This window comes from Gordionus sp. m RMFG-2023, chromosome 2, assembly GCF_954871325.1.
Source record: "Gordionus sp. m RMFG-2023 chromosome 2, tfGorSpeb1-WG-v2, whole genome shotgun sequence".
NCBI lineage: Eukaryota > Metazoa > Nematomorpha > Gordioida > Chordodea > Parachordodidae > Gordionus > Gordionus sp. m RMFG-2023.
In genome coordinates, this window is record NC_088776.1 from 6540110 (window position 1) to 6558028 (window position 17919).

General features: G+C 31.1%; 1 protein-coding gene across 1 annotated transcript; it reads right to left on the bottom strand.

The window, feature by feature from the left end:
• Positions 1-8610: 8610 nt before the first annotated feature.
• On the bottom strand, positions 8611-15690 carry LOC135923729 (uncharacterized). Its single transcript, XM_065458640.1, has 2 exons — positions 15564-15690; positions 8611-10227 (listed from the first exon to the last, which is right to left on the bottom strand). The coding sequence occupies exons 1-2, from the start codon at positions 15656-15658 to the stop codon at positions 8685-8687; spliced, it is 1638 nt and encodes a 545-aa protein (XP_065314712.1). The 5' UTR covers positions 15659-15690; the 3' UTR covers positions 8611-8684.
• Between the last annotated feature and the right edge of the window lie 2229 nt (positions 15691-17919).

A 17919-nucleotide genomic window follows, 5' to 3' on the forward strand; every position in this document is an offset into this window, starting at 1 on the left:
GATAATCATCTGTATCTCCATATATTCAACGTAAATTCTTATTTTATTTAATAATAAAAATATAAGTTAGAGGTTACGTTTGAGAAAATAGATACGTTGAATTAGATCTATTATAAATGAAAGTATTGGTAGTGTTGTTGTCGATTTTTTCAGAATGAGATTAAGATTTTAACTAAAATAATATTATGTGAGCATCAAGATGGCAGATAGATGTCCAAGCATTTCTGCCAGCTATGAACAAAATCTTTAGGATTACATAACGTTATTTTGGTTATAATCTTAATCGGGCAGTTTTTTAAAATCCACCTGAATCGGGTTTCTTAACAACACTATGTATTGGGTCTATATACTTAATGATAATATGATATTATATGTAAATAAAAAATCTTTTTTTTTAAGATTCTCAAACAGTATATATATATATATATATACTATATATAAAAGGAGAAGCTTTTATAACTATTATCTCTAATTTGAAAAGCAAAGGGGTGAAAATAATTTACGCATTAATTATATACGTTAACAAAATATTAAGGCAGATCCTCAATATTACGAGGCATTTAGCATTGATCGAGGTAACCTCATGAATATACCATATGATTATGGTAGCCTGATGCATATACCTCAATACGTAAGTTTATTTAAGTTTAAGATGCTTGAAATAACATGTCTAATATTGATCTATCATATAAAACTTTTCCGTAACTGATTTTAAAGGCGCAATCCCTACTAGATTGATTTAAGTATAAATATCTGTAAAACTTCTTTCAATCGATAGGAGAATTTTCGCATTGTATGATAGATATCTTATTCATCAAATAATAAATTCCTTTAATGTGTAAAATTTAATATATATTTCTTCATATTATCCTTTATACTTCTGTGGCTAGGGCCTAATTACAGCATTTGTTAGCGATCAAGAAATTGAGCTATTCAATGCTAATTTTTATTTTTACATTAAAATTGAAAGGTCTAAACGCTACAATTAAGCCTTAACCTATGATGATAATCTTAATTAGATTATTTATTTTTTGAATAATATAGATGTTCCAAAAAAAGTTTACGAAGGAACCTACAATATTAAGTTCAAATATTTATTATCAAACAACTATGGGAAGCTCTCACAAAGTCTCATTTTATGATAGCATGAGTATAAACAACTTGTATTGCAAAAGTAAAAAGCATAATAAATTTTAATATTTGATAGATAGTTTGATAAGCTATTCAAAATGAAAAATCTTCAAATATTGTTGAATCTCTGAAGATATTTTTAAGAATACTCTAACATGATTTTTGATCAAATTTACCTAAAATTCCAAAAAAAAAAATTGGAAAAAATCTTACATGGAGTCACAATATTTTTAAAAATGGAACTAGATCTTCTTGAAAAAAATTCTTTACATTTATGATCTTCAAAGATTCTTTGCTCAAAATTTTGAGCAAAACACATCTTCAAAAAAATCTGATATGAAATATGAGAATAATTATAGTTAAACCAAAAAAAATTTTTTTTTTTTAACTTTCTAACGATCTTATACTCGTTTCTATTAGGTTCTTGTCCGGCAAATGATACTGTTTGTTTAAACTCAGGTTATCCAAGTCCGAAAAATTGTAAGAGGTGCCTATGTCCAACTGGATTAACGGGAAACAAATGCGATAAACCAGATACAGGAACCGGTAAATTAACAAAAAAAAATTTAATAATTTTTGGATGTTAAGAAAGTTGAGGCTTGTTCATTTAAAAATATAAAAAACTAAACAAAACAAAAAATACAATAGATGAAGGGGAGGGGGGAGGGTTCACAATCGGTCTAAGTCGAAATACAAGTAAACCTGAATTATGACACTTAATATCGAACCTGGAAAATATACCCATTGCTATCCTCAAATTTACCGTAAAACTCAAAACATATAAAGAAATGAAAAAATAGCCAATCTTCGTTTTAATGACCTCTTCTGGCTTCAAGTTACACTTCTCACTTCCAACGGTGGAATTGGAATTCGGTCTTCAATTATCCATTATTGATTTGCGGATCCATTTTATCTAGGCGTGCTTTGCCGTTCATTTTACTTTTCCAGATCATTTACTAGATGAGGCTGTTTCTTTTCCATATGTAGCAACACACTATTCTACACTCCTATTCCCACTTCTATCAAGCACTTATGATTTCAGATACCGTTGGTTGATTAACTCTACATTGATCTGCAATCTGTTGACTATTCTATTTTTTCGTTACTTTGAACAATGATGGACATAAATTTTTAGAGGCAATCCCCCCATCTTAAAACCTTGGCGTGGAACTCTAATCGGGAATTTAGCTTTGCGTTAGCTATTCTCTTGAATGTTAATTCAACATCAGATCTTAATTTTAAGAATTAATTAAATGAAAAAAATGAAAATTTATGACGAAATTGCCGAAAATTAATGTAGAGTAGTTATACTTTATACATGCCGAAATACGCTTCCGGTAAAATTGGATCTTTCAAAATAATAAAAAAACGCACGCCATAGATGATATAAGCTTTTAAAATTTGCTAACTGGTCTATGATGCATAGTCCTGAATACACTCCTACGAACGATCTATATATTCCTTTTATGAATAAAAGATGATCATATATAGAAAAATAATCTTTTCTGATGGATGTAAATTCCTCCTTGCCATTCCCTTAATAGCTAATAAAAAGTTATATATAAAATATAGGGTCATAGAAATTTTGAATTTATGCTTCGCTATAAATTTTCTTATCTTGGGTAAGGAGAAGGAAAAAGAGGGGGTGAGAGAGAATTAAATTAATTACTTCTACATGCTTAATATGCTAAAATAATATTGGTAATTAACATCTAGAGGTCATGTTTAAAGGTAAAACAATGAATATAAATAAGTTATTATATTATAAAAGTTGAATGCCCAGAAAATGTTGGTCTTCATTATCTCAATCAAAGTTTCCGTCACATTGAAATCTCATCGCCAAATCATCCTCAACATTATACGCTAAACCAGGAATGCATATGGCTAATCAAGGTGATGATCCAAATGGAAAAGTGTTTGATACATTTAAAATATTCTCTTAAATAAAATTAAATTTCATTGATAAATGTTGGCTAGTGACTTTCCCCGTCGGACTAGTTGGGTTTTTTTTTAAAAATGTGTTTTTCATAAAATATCCAATTTAAAGATCTGCATATTCCGGCTCGTACCCGGCCCAAAAGGGCTTCGGGCCCATTTTTTAAAAAGGGCTTAGATGTTTAAATATGATATCATTCAATTTTGGGAAATAAGCTTATATATCTTAAAAAAAACTAGGTGCCAATATTTTTTATTTGTGGAATATTTTTTTTTACAATTAAAAAATGTTAAATTTTCTATATTTAAATGAATTCGGGCCAAATCGGGTAGACAAATATTTTTTATTTCGGGTCGAATTTTTCTGGGACAGATGAAAAAAAAAATTTGTTCGGAATCGAACCGGACAAATTTTCTTAAAATGATTTAGGGCCTCGCCCGAAAATTTAGGCCAAAATACTTTTATTTAATAATAAAAAGTATGCCTCCATTTAAAAAAATTCTATTAACCCTATCCCAACCTTAACCTCACTGGTCTCAATGTAGAATCAAACCAGGGTCTTGGGACCATTGTTAACTATCTAAACCCAGCTGCCATTCTAAAATTGATTTCATATTATCACCGATGTATTTTGATATTTTCTCAAAGAAATAACATTTAAAAAATCAACACCTTACGGTGAAGAAAGTTACTAATTCATAATCGTCAAATCAATTCTAAATAAATAATATTTATTTCTTCTAAACCTGTTATATGAACAAGTGTATTTAAACTTAAATTAGGCCGATTGTGAAAATAGTACGAATGGACGTCTCAAATTCATGTTTGTTAAATCGGCTCCTCTGCAATTACCACTATCTAAGGGAGGTGCTTGTGCCCATTGGATAGAAATAAAATATTCGAAGGATTTAGGGTTAACCGGAGCACGGTATATCCAAAAAATATTTTTAAAGTGATAATTTCTTCGTGCTTTTTCTGGCAATGTGTTATTTTTTCAACCTTGAATCATTTAATGAGCGAGTTTTTAAAAAATTTAAAAAATCATTTTACCAGGAATGTATTCTGTCATGTTTGGAAAATACCTAAGCAATGGATTTCAGACAATTTTTCCATGAACATTTAAAATTAATATAATTTATATTAAATTTTTCCATATATTTTGTATATAAATTATAAATGACTCGCAATTCATGAGATAGGTATTCTAAACATGCTGGAATACATTTTCGGCAAAAATCAAAATTTTAAATTAAAAATAAACGCGCTCAATAAAACGATTTAAAGTTGATAAGAGTATAACACATTGAGGCTAACATATAGATATTATATACATATAATTATCAGAATATGTTCGAGCATTAATGTTCCCGACGCGATATATTCGGAGGAGGATACGCTGCTTCTAATATTTGACTCTTCGAGCGAGATATCAAATTATGGAGGAAAAGGATTTCGAGCAAGAGTCTCAATTGGTAAATCGAAAATTCATAATAATCATATTAACCTACCAACGCGCAGTAATTTTTATAGGCGAGGTAAAAATTATTAGGATAAACGTGAGATAATTTTAATCGGAGATCTGCATGATCCTTGGAAAATTTGAAGTGAAAAAATAAAATTAAACAGGGTGTAGTGTTAATAAACGGCCCAATTAAGATTTTAGCCAAAATAATATTATGTAAGCCTGGAAATTTAGCTTCTAGATGGGGTAGAAATGTTCGAACCTCTATTTGCCAAATCTCGAGGCTTACATAATTTTATTTAGGCTAAAATATTAATCAGGCCATTTTTAAAAATCTACTCAAACAATTTAACAAAACTACTTTGAATAATTCATAATTTTTTTAAAATAAATGCAAACAAGTCAATAATTTTTTTGTGAAGGGAAAATCATGATCTTGCATTGTTCAGGGTTAAATAAAATGCGAAATTTTGGCCGGCGCCGAAAAAATATTTTGAACAACCCGGTTAATTTGCTTAAGTTGTCCGGCTCGTATTTTTAGCCCAATCTTCTGGATGTTCTGAGCTGTATTAGATTTTTAATATCTAATTAGGGCCGACAAGATGGACTTTACTTAGGTGACAAATTCTCTACCTTCCCTTAAATTTTATTGGCTTTATTAAGCTTAGTATGGATTATATTTTTTTAAAATATATATAGATATATTTTCCTAAGACTTTTATTCCTACGGATGTTTTTGAGTCCTTTTAATCTCGTTATTATTTATAATATATTTTCTTTAATTTAAAAATCGTGAAATTTCGCATTATATTTTTGAAACACCAATCCAACATCAGATGGCCTATCTACTGTGTACTATAACACACATCAGGCTTTCGTCCAAATGTGAAATCTTTTTATTTAAATAAATTCACCATATGTGGCTTAGGCACCGGTTGTATTGATATAATCGAAACGGGCTGGTCCCTAATTCGAATAAGTATTTAAAAAAAATTAATATAAAGATTTAAAATAAAATTGACATGAACAAATATTAAACTATTCGATATTTTAAAAAACGTGGTTTTAGTTTGCGGGATCGACGTTGAAAGGATTCCAAAGCAAAATGTTTGCGATTGCGCACCCATTAAGGATAAATATCAGCCTGCACCGATATACCCAGAGGAAACATACAAACCCCCTAGGTTTCATCATGCTAAGAACAAGGATTGGATAAAAAAACCGAAATATAAACACCCGTATTACTCAAAAATTACAAGCAGACCAAATATTAAAAATAAAAATTATCGCATTAAAAGTCGTTGGAATAATCATTTTGAGAAACGTCATCGCCAAACCCAACCCCATTTACATTTAAATGATGAAAACAATGGGTTTAGCCCAATCGGATACCGAAACGCTTATGATCAATTAAGTCAAAACAACTTCGATTATGATTACAACACGAATGATTTTCGATTTCCATACTATCATCCAATAAATCCGTATAGACTAAGTAGATATCCATTGCATTTTGGGCCTTATCCGTTTTATTATCCGCATGACCGGGCATCTAACAGTATGCCCTTTTATAAGCCTTCAGATTTTAGATATAATCCTTACCAACCATACTATTTCCCTAATATGATACCGTTACCTATGTACCCGGAGATCAGTTATTATAATAGCAACGGACAAAATAATTACATTCACGATCCATCTTATAATGCATACTATTCTGAGAATAATAGAAAGTATGATGGAAATCCTTTGATTGATTACAGTAATTATATAAACACTTATGCTTTTAACAAAGTAACCAGCGCCAATTTTCTGCAATACCAATCGATAACCAATCCCAAATACACCGATAATTATAGCGATTTGGCGCCTTTTAAAAGGCAGTTAAGTACTACTTTGTCATCTGTCGGCATCATCCCAAATTTCGAGCTGATAGATTTCATTACTCACGACGAAAAGAAAGCCACGGTGACTTCCATCAACTCAAGGTATTACCATTCTCCAATCTCTAAAAACTTAAATAAATATCATAATAGTCGTGTTTTAGGTTTTGCGGAAAGTCAATTAGATGGTGTTTCAAATGACATTTTATATCCATTTTACGATGCGAATAATTTATATAATCACGCTAATACTGACACGGTTATACGAAATAAAAGTAACGTTGCAAAATATTTGACAAGAAATAACTTCATAAATTTAGTGATTGATGGAAACACCGACGGGCCTAAAGAGCTCAGGCATTTATTTAATCCTAACTCAATAGCATTAAGCATGCCATTAATATATAATTATAACTTGATAAAATCTCACAAAAACCCTCCACAACAAATGAGAATCGACGTAGTGGCGAAAAACCTCACACCCATCAATCAATTAGCGAAAAAATATCCAGGTTTCGTAAAATCTCCAAGGCTCAACTTTTCCTTGATACCATTGGGATATAGATCTACCCATACTAATAGAAGTAATAGAATCTAATAATTCCTAAAATTTCTAAGCAAAACTGAAAATTTTAATAGCTGAAAGTGAGGGGGTGGGAGAAGGGATGATTGAAAATTTATAATTTTTGACAAGTGAAGAATGATTTATGCAATCACTCATGCAAAATATTTTTTTTTTAAAAAAAAAACACGAATAATATCATTTAAGAAGCACAACCTTTAAAAAATTCCAGCAATGATACGCATATTTGGGAATCATGGACAAAATGGTCACCTTGTACCGAACCATGCGGAGGTTGTGGGTTTAAATATAGGAGGAAGAAATGTTATTCGTGTCCTAAAGCACATCTGTAAGTTCCATTGGCTGATTTTTATCATTAAAATTTATGATATAACATGATTTTTGCGTCAACTATTCGATTTCATGAGCTAATGTATTAATGCGGGCAAATTATGGGGCCAACCCGGGATGTATGTTACTGGGTGCAAAAAAAAATATCCAACAGCGAGGGTTAGATAATATTAAATAAATGGCATCATCTGGAATATCAGAGAGATTTTTAGATTTTGTGGTCATATATTTACTTTATAAAACAACAGCAATAAGTGAATGAATATTTAGCTTTAATTAGGCAATAGGTCTTTAGGGATGGGAGAATTAGCAATTATAAAAGAGATAATAATGTTAAGATATAAATTTTAAAAAAATATATAAAAATGAACAGACATTATATTTCTAAGCCTAAAATTACCTCCTTAGTCTTTGAGGAATTTCTTAATGATCATTCAATAAATAAAAAATATTCGACACGAGATTTCTATTAAATCTAATATATATAGCTCTCAAACCCAATATCTCCCGTGTAATTTAAAAATTTGCGATATTACAAAAGAATACTATTGTTGGCATCCTGTCCCAAAGTAATATTGAAAAATTAATGAATATTTTGTATTAAATGCCGAGAATTATCAATGTTATCAATTTTCAATTTTATATAACAGCCAGAGAATCTATGGAGAAAACTATATAAGAGGCCTATTCAAGGAATGTCTAAAACCGACTCCGTGTTGCAAAGGTTACTACACGAAGAACGTAACAAATTGTGTAAAAATTGACAATCAATGAAGCATATTCATATTTATAAATGATAATAAATTATTATTATTAGATTTATAATACTATTGTAAAATATGTATAGATGTTCTGGATTTGCGTATTTTGCAGCTATAACAGAACGGATTATTTATGTTGCTTAATAAATGAATAAGGATGTCCTTAAAGAGGACTGGAAGCTTATACTACTCTCTTTATAATATAGTGTCCAATATATATTCAAAAAATAATTTTATATATCATCAGTTTTCTTTTTAGTATTTAAAGTTACAAATTTGAAGATAAAGTAGTTCTTAATTAAATTGAACCCGTAATTAAGCGCTTGTCAAATTATTTTTTATATACAAGGGCTTTCAGTTCATATTTTAAGAAAATGATAAAATATGATTTTTTAAAAAATATTATATAACATTTACAAACTATGAATATATTTATTTTAATTAGATAATAATCTAGACTAATATATTATAATTTATGATAATCGGATGAATTTGAATACGTTACGAATATAATGTGACATGAGATCAATAATTCAACTACATACGTTCGTCAATTATCCTAAATCAGAAAACGCCAGTCAAAATTAGACATTTAACATTAACTCTTACAAGAAAATTTGTAAATAATAACACCGAGAGGGGTGGTCAGTGACAACAACACATAATTAGAGTCGAAAAGTGAGATATCCATTCCGGTAATGTATATGGCTCCGTGCTTCTCCATAGTTTCGAGCGGAATCGACTTGAATTCTTCCCTAAAATTTAGCTTTTTCGCGAAACAGGGTTCTTTGATATCCCACTCCCTGAGATTTCGTTCGGTATCTTCCAGGTAATAAAGCAGGACCCAGCCGCCCGAAGTGGCCAAACAAAGAAGACTACCCTTGAGGGTTAGAGTAACGATAGTGTCGTTTTGCACGTTGTAAGGGAGCTTGGAAGCGGCTCTGAATTGCCTGTAAGCTATTCCCGTTTCGTTTTGATCTTGCAAACTCATTTGGCTGATTTGAGTAGCTTGATTATATTGAGTTTGCATTGTTTGGGTAGACTTAGGAGCTGCGATAACGCTAACGGAAACGAGTAATTTAAGGTTGGCGGCCAGCACAGAGTTGGATTTAAAGGCAAAATTCCAAGGGGCGGCATAGTAGCAAGCACCAAATGGTAACGATTGTTGATAGGAATGAAAGCCCATGGTTAAGGAATGATAACACTCGAATCCTGTCAAGGCATAATTGCTACTGGAGGTGTAAAGGTCCTCACCAAAAGTAAGAGACCAGAGTTTAAGTTCTAGCGAGACGGAGGCCGTAGCCAGGGTACCGTTCCAGTAAGCCGTATGAACTATCTCGCTGCCATGTGCTCTAAGAAACCGCTCCATCCTAGCAGGAGCAAGTTCAGTTGGCCCTATTAAAGAGTTCAAAGAAGTATTGTTGCTAAGGGGAGATCGAGATTTCGGGCGGAATTGAGGTTGTTCCCAAATGCTTAAAAAACCGTTCCTAAAACCAACGCAAAAATAGTAAAGGGGGAGGAAAGGAGGTGCTTGACAGGGTCCAAGCAAACATAGAGTAGTCATGAAAGGGGCCTGACCCTCGACCGAACCAAATGGATGGGTTAAAGTGAAAGCCTGAATGGAATCGACTCGTTCCAAATCAACGGTGGAACAAACTTTTATAATGTTATCCTGGGCTATAGAAACCAAGATTAAAGGTTCAGGTGCATGAGCGTGATGATCGAAAATAAAAGGGTTCAGAATAATCATATCTCTAATAGCTCCGCTTTGATGCTTCACCAAAATGGCGGTACATTTCGTCTTAGTCACATGACTAGGATCATCATGACACTTAGTTATTTCGGGCTCAAATGGCGTACGATTAGTCGTGATTTCCCACTGGCATATTGCTCCAGATTCGTGCCCCGATATTAAATAGTTGTGATTGACTAGCGCTCTCGTGACATGATCTATTTGTTTAATTAGCCTAATTCGATCATCTAGAGGAGGATCAATGGATGGAATAGATTGGTTTTTAATAATAGGTTGCAGTGTTTTGTATTTCCATGATAGTAACTTTCGCTGAGAGTACCACGAAGCATAAAGAGTTTGCCAATAGAGGTTATATGTTTGAATAGAAGAGGATTCTTGCTCCATGTATCTGTAAAAACATTGTTTACAAAGAAGTTATGAGATAGTTGTGTATTAAACTTTTATAAAGATGCTATACCAAAAAATTTTATGAAGGTTACATTATATTAAAGTTAAGCTAAAACAATACCATAGCGTTCTAGCGCCTAATTAACAGATATCAAGCCAACGAGTGTTTCCTGTAGCAAGAATATGGTAATTTCTAGCGTTTGCAGATTAAAAATAAGATGGTCTGCTAACTAGTTTGACTGCATAACGCCCAATTTCTCAAAAGCTAGAATTCCCTGGTATACTCCAGCCAATAGAAAATTAAACAAAAGGATAGATAGTTAAACTTATATTACCTGACATAATAGTGGGTAAAAGGTAAAAAATAAAGCCTCCTTTCTTTAAAAAAATTCCTTCGGATCATTTAATAACTCATTATTCAAAAAACAAAATATCGAATCATATATGATATTCATGAGTCAATAATTCAAGGCACCGATCCAAACATCAAAAAAATTAATTATATAACTTTATCGAAAGCGTGAGATATCAGAGTTGTTAGGGCACTCTTTTTAAAAGGAGCTAACTCCCGCTCTTATAACTTGAAAAGATAGATATCGGAGTTAGAGATCTGCAAAGTTAGGCTTGGCCCGTACCTCGAGCCCTAATTATATTTTAAATAATCGGTTTCGGGCCGGGCCTAATATTTAAAAAAAATTTTGGACCAGGTCGGGTGGGACTTTGGAAATTTTTTTTAAATATATCTGTTATGGATGTTAGGATTTTAGATTGTCAACTCAAAAACAATATTGGCTTTGGTCAAGTCATCCACCGTGTTTATCCCAATCGTTACCAATACCCTAGGCATGTTCGGAAGTGATGCTCTCAATTAAATCATATAGGAAAAAAAATGAGGTAGATCTCAGGGGACTCCAATGAAATTTTACCTTCGTCAGCAGATTTCCCTGAAAATCTGCCGGTCCACTGGGGTGATTTGTACCCTTTTTTTAAACATTTTATTAAAAATTTTTTTTATCCCATTTCTCTTTTATACATACATATTTTTTAATTCATTTTTTATATATTATTAGTTTTTTTAATTATAATTCGTAAATGAAAAATTGGTGAAAATTTGTTATTTTATATAATAAAAAAAAATATGATAAAATAAAAATATATAAAAGCCTAAAAAAAAGGTAAATTATTTTTTTTTGTTTCCGCGGTTTATAAATTAGTTTATTTTATTTGTGTGTGAATATTAATAAAATAAAATAAAGAGTCCGAATTGTGAGTAACATTTTAAAAATTGTGTGTAATAAATCTTAAAATAAAAAAAATATACTTTCTTATAATGCCGATTCATTAAATTAACAAAATTAATTCCTATTGACCAAAGCCAATATTATTTTTGAGTTGACAATCAAATAAAATCCTTACATCCATAACACGCCCCCCCCCCATTAAAATAAGCGAAATCCTCCACCCTCACTATCGCCTAGAATTTCTTCTAATTCTTCATCCGTCATGAGGAAATTTAACATATTGTCCCATTCCTGGCTTCCTCCCAACTCTGGTACCCCCACCGGTTCTCTGAATATCTCCCATGAGTCGCGCCATTAGAAATGGGAATGAGGAGGCAGAATACAGAGTACGATCTCCGATTCGATTAGTAGCAGTGACAAATACTAGACCGATAGCTGAGATAGTAGGCCAGAGGGCGGACACGCTGCGACAAACTGGAAAATTACCAGAAGCGACCCCGCCATCTATAGTCGAATCGAGAGTAATGCAATGGCCCCTTATAGACATCTCTGGGGGAACATCGAACGGAAATCAGCAGGGGGAGACTATTATCGTAAACGTAGGGACCGGAGAGGCGCAGGAAATAGACCAGGACTCAAGGGAGGTATTCAGAGGACCGGTGGGGGTACCAGAGTTGGGAGGAAGCCAGGAATGGGACAATATGTTAGATTTCCTCATGACGAATGAAGAAGAAGAAATTCTAGTGAGGATGGAGGATTTGGCTTATCCTAATGGGGGGGGCGTGTTATGGATGTTAGGATTTTTGATTGTCAACTCAAAAACAATATTGGCTTTGGTCAAGTCATCCTATAGAAATTAATTCTGTTAATTTAATGAATCGGCATTATAGTAAAAGAAAGTATATTTTTTTTATTTTAAGAAAAAATTTATTATTAATAAATGAATATTTATTTTTAAAAAATAAATATATAAAAGCCTAAAAAAATGGTAAATTATTATTTTGTTTCCGCGGTTTATAAATTATTATACATTAGTTTATCTTATTTGTGTCTTGTGTGAATTATATTTTAATATTAATAAAATAAAATAAAATAGAGTCCTAATTGTGAGTAACATTTAAAAAATTGTGTAATAAATTTAAAAATAACTAAATTTGATTTTATTTATTGAAACTAAACGACATATTGAGTAACTATAAAAATTAATTTCTATATTTAAATAAATTCGGGCCGGGCCGGTAAATTTTTTTAAAAAAATTTCGGGTTCAGACCGGGCGGCAAAATTTTCATAAAAAAATTTAAATTCGGGCCGGGCCTGCCAAAACTTTTTTAAAAAAAATTTCGGGTCATATAAAGGGGTGCATAATGGGGCGCAGACTATGGTGAGATGGAGATAAAGGATACAAGAGTGTGGGCAAGGAATTAACGATACTGGATGATAGTGTAGGGTGGGATAGGGCTGCGGCATCCAGTAAACTGAGAGAAGTTGTGATGATAATGATTCATGCTGGGCATCAGGGAGTTGAAAGAATGAAACAGTGGGGCCACAATATGTATAGTGGCCAGGAATGAATGAAGAAATTTAAAGGCTGGATAGGCAATGTATAGTGTATCTGGGCTATACCCTTGAGGGATAAAAAGAGTACGTGACCGAAAGCGTCAGGCCGTGGGAAAGAGTACATGTGGATAAAGAGTATTTCCTCGTGGTAGATGCATAGTCCAAGTTGATGGAGTCTGAGGTTATGAGAGGATTGACCAGGCAAATTGTCAGAAAATTGAAAAATTTATGAGAAGATCGGAGTGGCAGGTGTTCGTGTCCGATGGAGGTTCGGCTTTTAGTAGTGAAGGGCTCACGAAACTTGTGCTGGCACAATCTTATAATCAGAGCTCGAATGGGCGGGGCGAGAGCATGGTGGGAGTGGTAAAGAGTTGGTTGAGGAAGGCAAAATATAGAGAAGGTGAGATATGGGTGTCGGTGGCTTATTATAATATTAGCCAGAAAGGAGGAGAGTTGTTGCCATCAGAAATGTTTTTGGAGTAGAACTTGGATTGGGTTGGATGTATTGAGGTCAGGAAATGAGAAGGGAGTGGAGATTGAACAAAAAAAATGATTGAAAGTTTGAAGTGGGTCAGACAGTGTGGGCAAGGTTGTATGGAAGTGAAAAGAAATGCGAGTGGAGAGTGGTGATAAAAAAAATGAGGAATGTTACACCGTATAAGATTTCCGGATAGGAGAATGGGGGTCAGACATGCTGAATAGCTGAGAAGTGGAATGGAATCAGGAGGTAAAGGTTGGAGATGATATGGCAGTGAATGGCCTGGGATATAATAGAACAGAGGCGGTCGTGGTCCGAAGCTGTGGGGCTAGAGGTGAAAGCACAGTTAGTGACCTGTAGTTATAAAAAATTCTTTGTTGCTGACTAGCTGAGGAGGGGAATAGAACCAGGTCGGTGGTGGTCCAGAGGAGAAAGGGCTGTGAATGGCCCGGAGTTATCGCTTTCCCAATAAATTTAACGAGATTTTAGATGGATAATATAACTTCCCCTTTGAGCCGAATAGTGGAGACAGTGGGTTTGGTTTGGAGAGAAGAAATAGAACGGGAATGGAGGCAGCTGTTTGATGTTTTAAGTGTGGGATGGAAAGGTATTTTAGGAGGGAATGTCAGCAGATGGGGTTACTATGAAGAATAGCTGAGGTCATCGTAGGTACTAGGAGTGAGAGCCTTGGCATCGTGGAGGTTCTGGGCATGAGGAGTTCCTGCTGAAAATAGATGCCCAGGTACTCGAGGAATTATTCCGACCATAGGACACAGGATCCCTCCCCCCACCAGCAAGAGACTTGGGATTGGGAAGGGTGTGCTTTTTTAAAATCTTTATCATGTTTTTGCTTATGCGCAATTTGGTTTTATTGATCATAAGACTCATGGTGAGTCTTGTTATATTATTTGAAGCCATAAAAAATATAAATTTTCATCTGATAAACCACTATGCCTTCCCCTGCAAAACCTGTTTAATAATACTAAAAAAATCACACAACAGGATTACTAAAATGAAGAGGGGTATATTTGGAGGTGAAAAGCAAGGGAAAATTTCCTTCTGCCCTTAAAAGCTTGCCTGTTTTTGCAGGTATCCTCAGCTATAATAAAAAAAAATTCCCCACCCTCACTTCCCACAAAAGTGTATATAATATATCACTATATACAAAAATTTGAAAGTAAAATAAGCAAAAGTTAATAATTTTTTTAAATAATGATGATAAAATTTATAGAAATAAAAGGTGGAAAATCAAAACTTTAAAAAAGTACCATTGCTTGCATTAAATGAACTTAAAGATCTCCTATAAAATCTATGGTTAAACTTAATTATCACCCCTCTCTACCCAGCAAAATACTTGCTACATATGATTTGTTGATGTCTTAAAAATATAACCTTAAAACAATTTAAATCATCCTGCTAGATTTTAAAAAAATCCTAAAATATAATTTTATTTTCATTCAGATGATAATCAAATCTCTAAAAACAAAGCAGTTTTATTGATTTTTTTAAATTAATTTAACTTTATAAAAATGTTAATTTAAATTAAAGAGGCAGGAGTAAAAAAAATAAAAAATTTATAAAGCTTTATTTTTGATGACCTCTATTATAGAGCTAATATTTAATTTTTAACTTTAATATTCAAATAAAAACATATAAAAATAATTTTTATGAAAATTAAAAGGGGTTAAAGTTAAAAAAAATAGGCAGATTGTTGATTTATGTATGGGAACATGGCTGTTTCAAGAACTTAAACTGGTTAATCTTTTTCTATATTGATATATGATTGTGAAATTTCCAAAACCGAATTTTATAAATCAGATATAAATTTAATAGGGAATTAAACTTCTTGGCATTTTATACAATATTTTATAGAAAATTTGACAAATTGTGTATTTTGGCAAATATTATTAAAATGTTTTAAGAATAAATATATATTTTTAAATTAAATAAAAATATTAGTTTTCAAATATATATGATTTAATTTAGGGCAATATATAATAAAAACATTTAATAAATATATAATAATTATTGGTTTATATATTAAAGTTTAAAATAGGTACTTGATTTCATATGGATACACAAATTCAATCATAAAATTTTTGTCAATCTCATTATAACATTTGTTTTTCCAAATTTCAGATAAGTTCCCCATCATTATTTTATACAATTTATTAAAGGTTTTTGATAAAAATTGTATTCTAGAGAATGATAGGCCATCCAATACATTAAATATTATAACTTGTATTTCATAAGGTAAAAGACTCAATTTATTATCACAAACAGGTGTTATCATTTTTTTAATGTCAAAATATAGACATATTTTCACAAAAATAGCTAAATATTACAAAAATTTAATAATAAATTGTTTCTATATATTTAATTTATATGAATAGATCTGTGGCTACGGAACAATTAATATCTTTTTAAACCTTCATGGAATAAGTGATAATAAGCAGGCTCCAGTAATTCATAAATGTTATTACTCAAAAATTATTACTATATTTTAGTCTGGATTCTTTAGTAGCTTAATATTATCAGGTAAAGTATTTATTTTATTCTGTTGTTCTTGAGTTATAAAAGGTTTTTGTGCCTGGTAATACCCCACCTTGTCATTCGTGCAACTTTTTATCTGCAGCATATATAAACATAAATAGACATTTTATATAGATCATTTTTATTAATAAAAAATATTAATATTTAAACCTTTGATCAATATTTCAAATCATCAATTTTATTAAAATTTTTTTTATATCATATGACATTTTAAAATAATTTGTTCGCTTTTTTGACTCTTTTGACAAATTTTAAATTATAGCATATCTGAAGGAGGGGGAGGGGATTCCACTTAGACATTCGAGTTATTTTTTTACCTGTGCTATAAATAAAGGGCATTAGTCAAATCATACAAAATATTAGTATTTGTAGCTGAGCTGAATTTGTCTATATTGAGTTACACTTTATTCTCAAATACTAAATTCCAAAATTGATTGTTAGATTTTAAGTTATTTAAATAATGGAGATTGATAATATACTTGATAATCAGTTTTAACTTATCCAGTTTCTATAATACATTTTTTTTCCAGATACCGTTGTTAGGGCTAAAGTTAGTATGAAAATGATTAATTTCTTTTTTCAAATTTTGAGGCTGTTATTCTTTTTCGAGAGTCAGTTTCTTTGTATTAAATTTATAGGTAAAAATTTTTTAATAAATTATCAGCAATACAATACAATTCATATTAAAAAATTTTTAAAAAAGAGTTAATATATATTTTTTAAAAAATCACTTAACTTTGTACGCACATTTAGCATGATTTTCTATTTATTTATTTAAAAATTAAGCAATTTTATATTTGTTCCCGGTGCATTATCAACGTTGTAATGATAACTTATTTATTTAAATGGCCCTTATTTTTTAAAATAGAATTAGTATAAAAATTACAAGGATAGCAATGTATCCCTTACTTCTATGAACGCTTAGTCACTAAAAGATAGCTTCTTGACTATACTTTTAAAATTTATAAAAACAGTTAATAATCATATCAATAACTTAATTAACCTTAAAAGATCAAAGGAAATAATTTAATTTTACTTATATTTTTTTATATAACTACATTGGGTAATATTATATTATATGAAAACAAATCGGTATATTTTATTTAAAATAGAGTAGAAGTTGTCTAATTTCGGTTCTTGATAATTCGGGCTGCTCCTTAATTTAAAAATTTTAAATCCTAATTAAATTGCTATCATTTACTATTAGAATACAAAAGGTTAAAAAATTGGGCACTGCCCTTTATTAGCCACAATTTATCAAATCTTTAACAACTCTCTCTATGCCTCATTTGGGGGTGGAGGGAGAACAAGAAATTTGGGCATTCTCATAAAAAATAATAATCATATAATATATTTAAGCATAGGCTACATCCTTCCCCTACATTATAATTGATGGCATAATTAAAAATAAATTATTATATAATTTATTTTAAGAACAGATAAGTAATATTTAAACGATATTTATAATTTATATAGGAGACTAAGGCCATTTTACATTCTTCCAAACGTCCTTTTTTGACCAATTGGGATTTCCTCTCATTAGAATATGTATAATTATTATAATTCAATATTTTAAAATAAAATTGGGTACACGAGCAAACGCTTCTCTTCTAATGTTCGTAAATGAAACAAATTTCATTCATGTTATATCCAGCTTTTTATAATTAATCAAAATCAATAGATGTTTTAAAAGTTATTCGCCGTAAATACGCTTCTTAATAATATAAGAGAGAATATGGTCAAAAGTCAAAATGTGTAATAGTGCTTAATGGTATAAAATATCTGGATAGTAAATATAAAAAAATTTATATTTTCAATAAAATAAAATCATATTTTTATTTGTAAACACTAAATACCTTATTT

Coding starts and splice junctions, on each gene's coding strand:
- LOC135923729 (XM_065458640.1), bottom strand. CDS start 15,658: ATGATGGGGAACTTATCTGAAATTTGGAAAAACAAATGTTATAATGAG. Junction 10,228..15,563: donor GTGTATCCATATGAAATCAA/GTACCTATTTTA, acceptor ATGTTTTTACAG/ATACATGGAGCAAGAATCCT.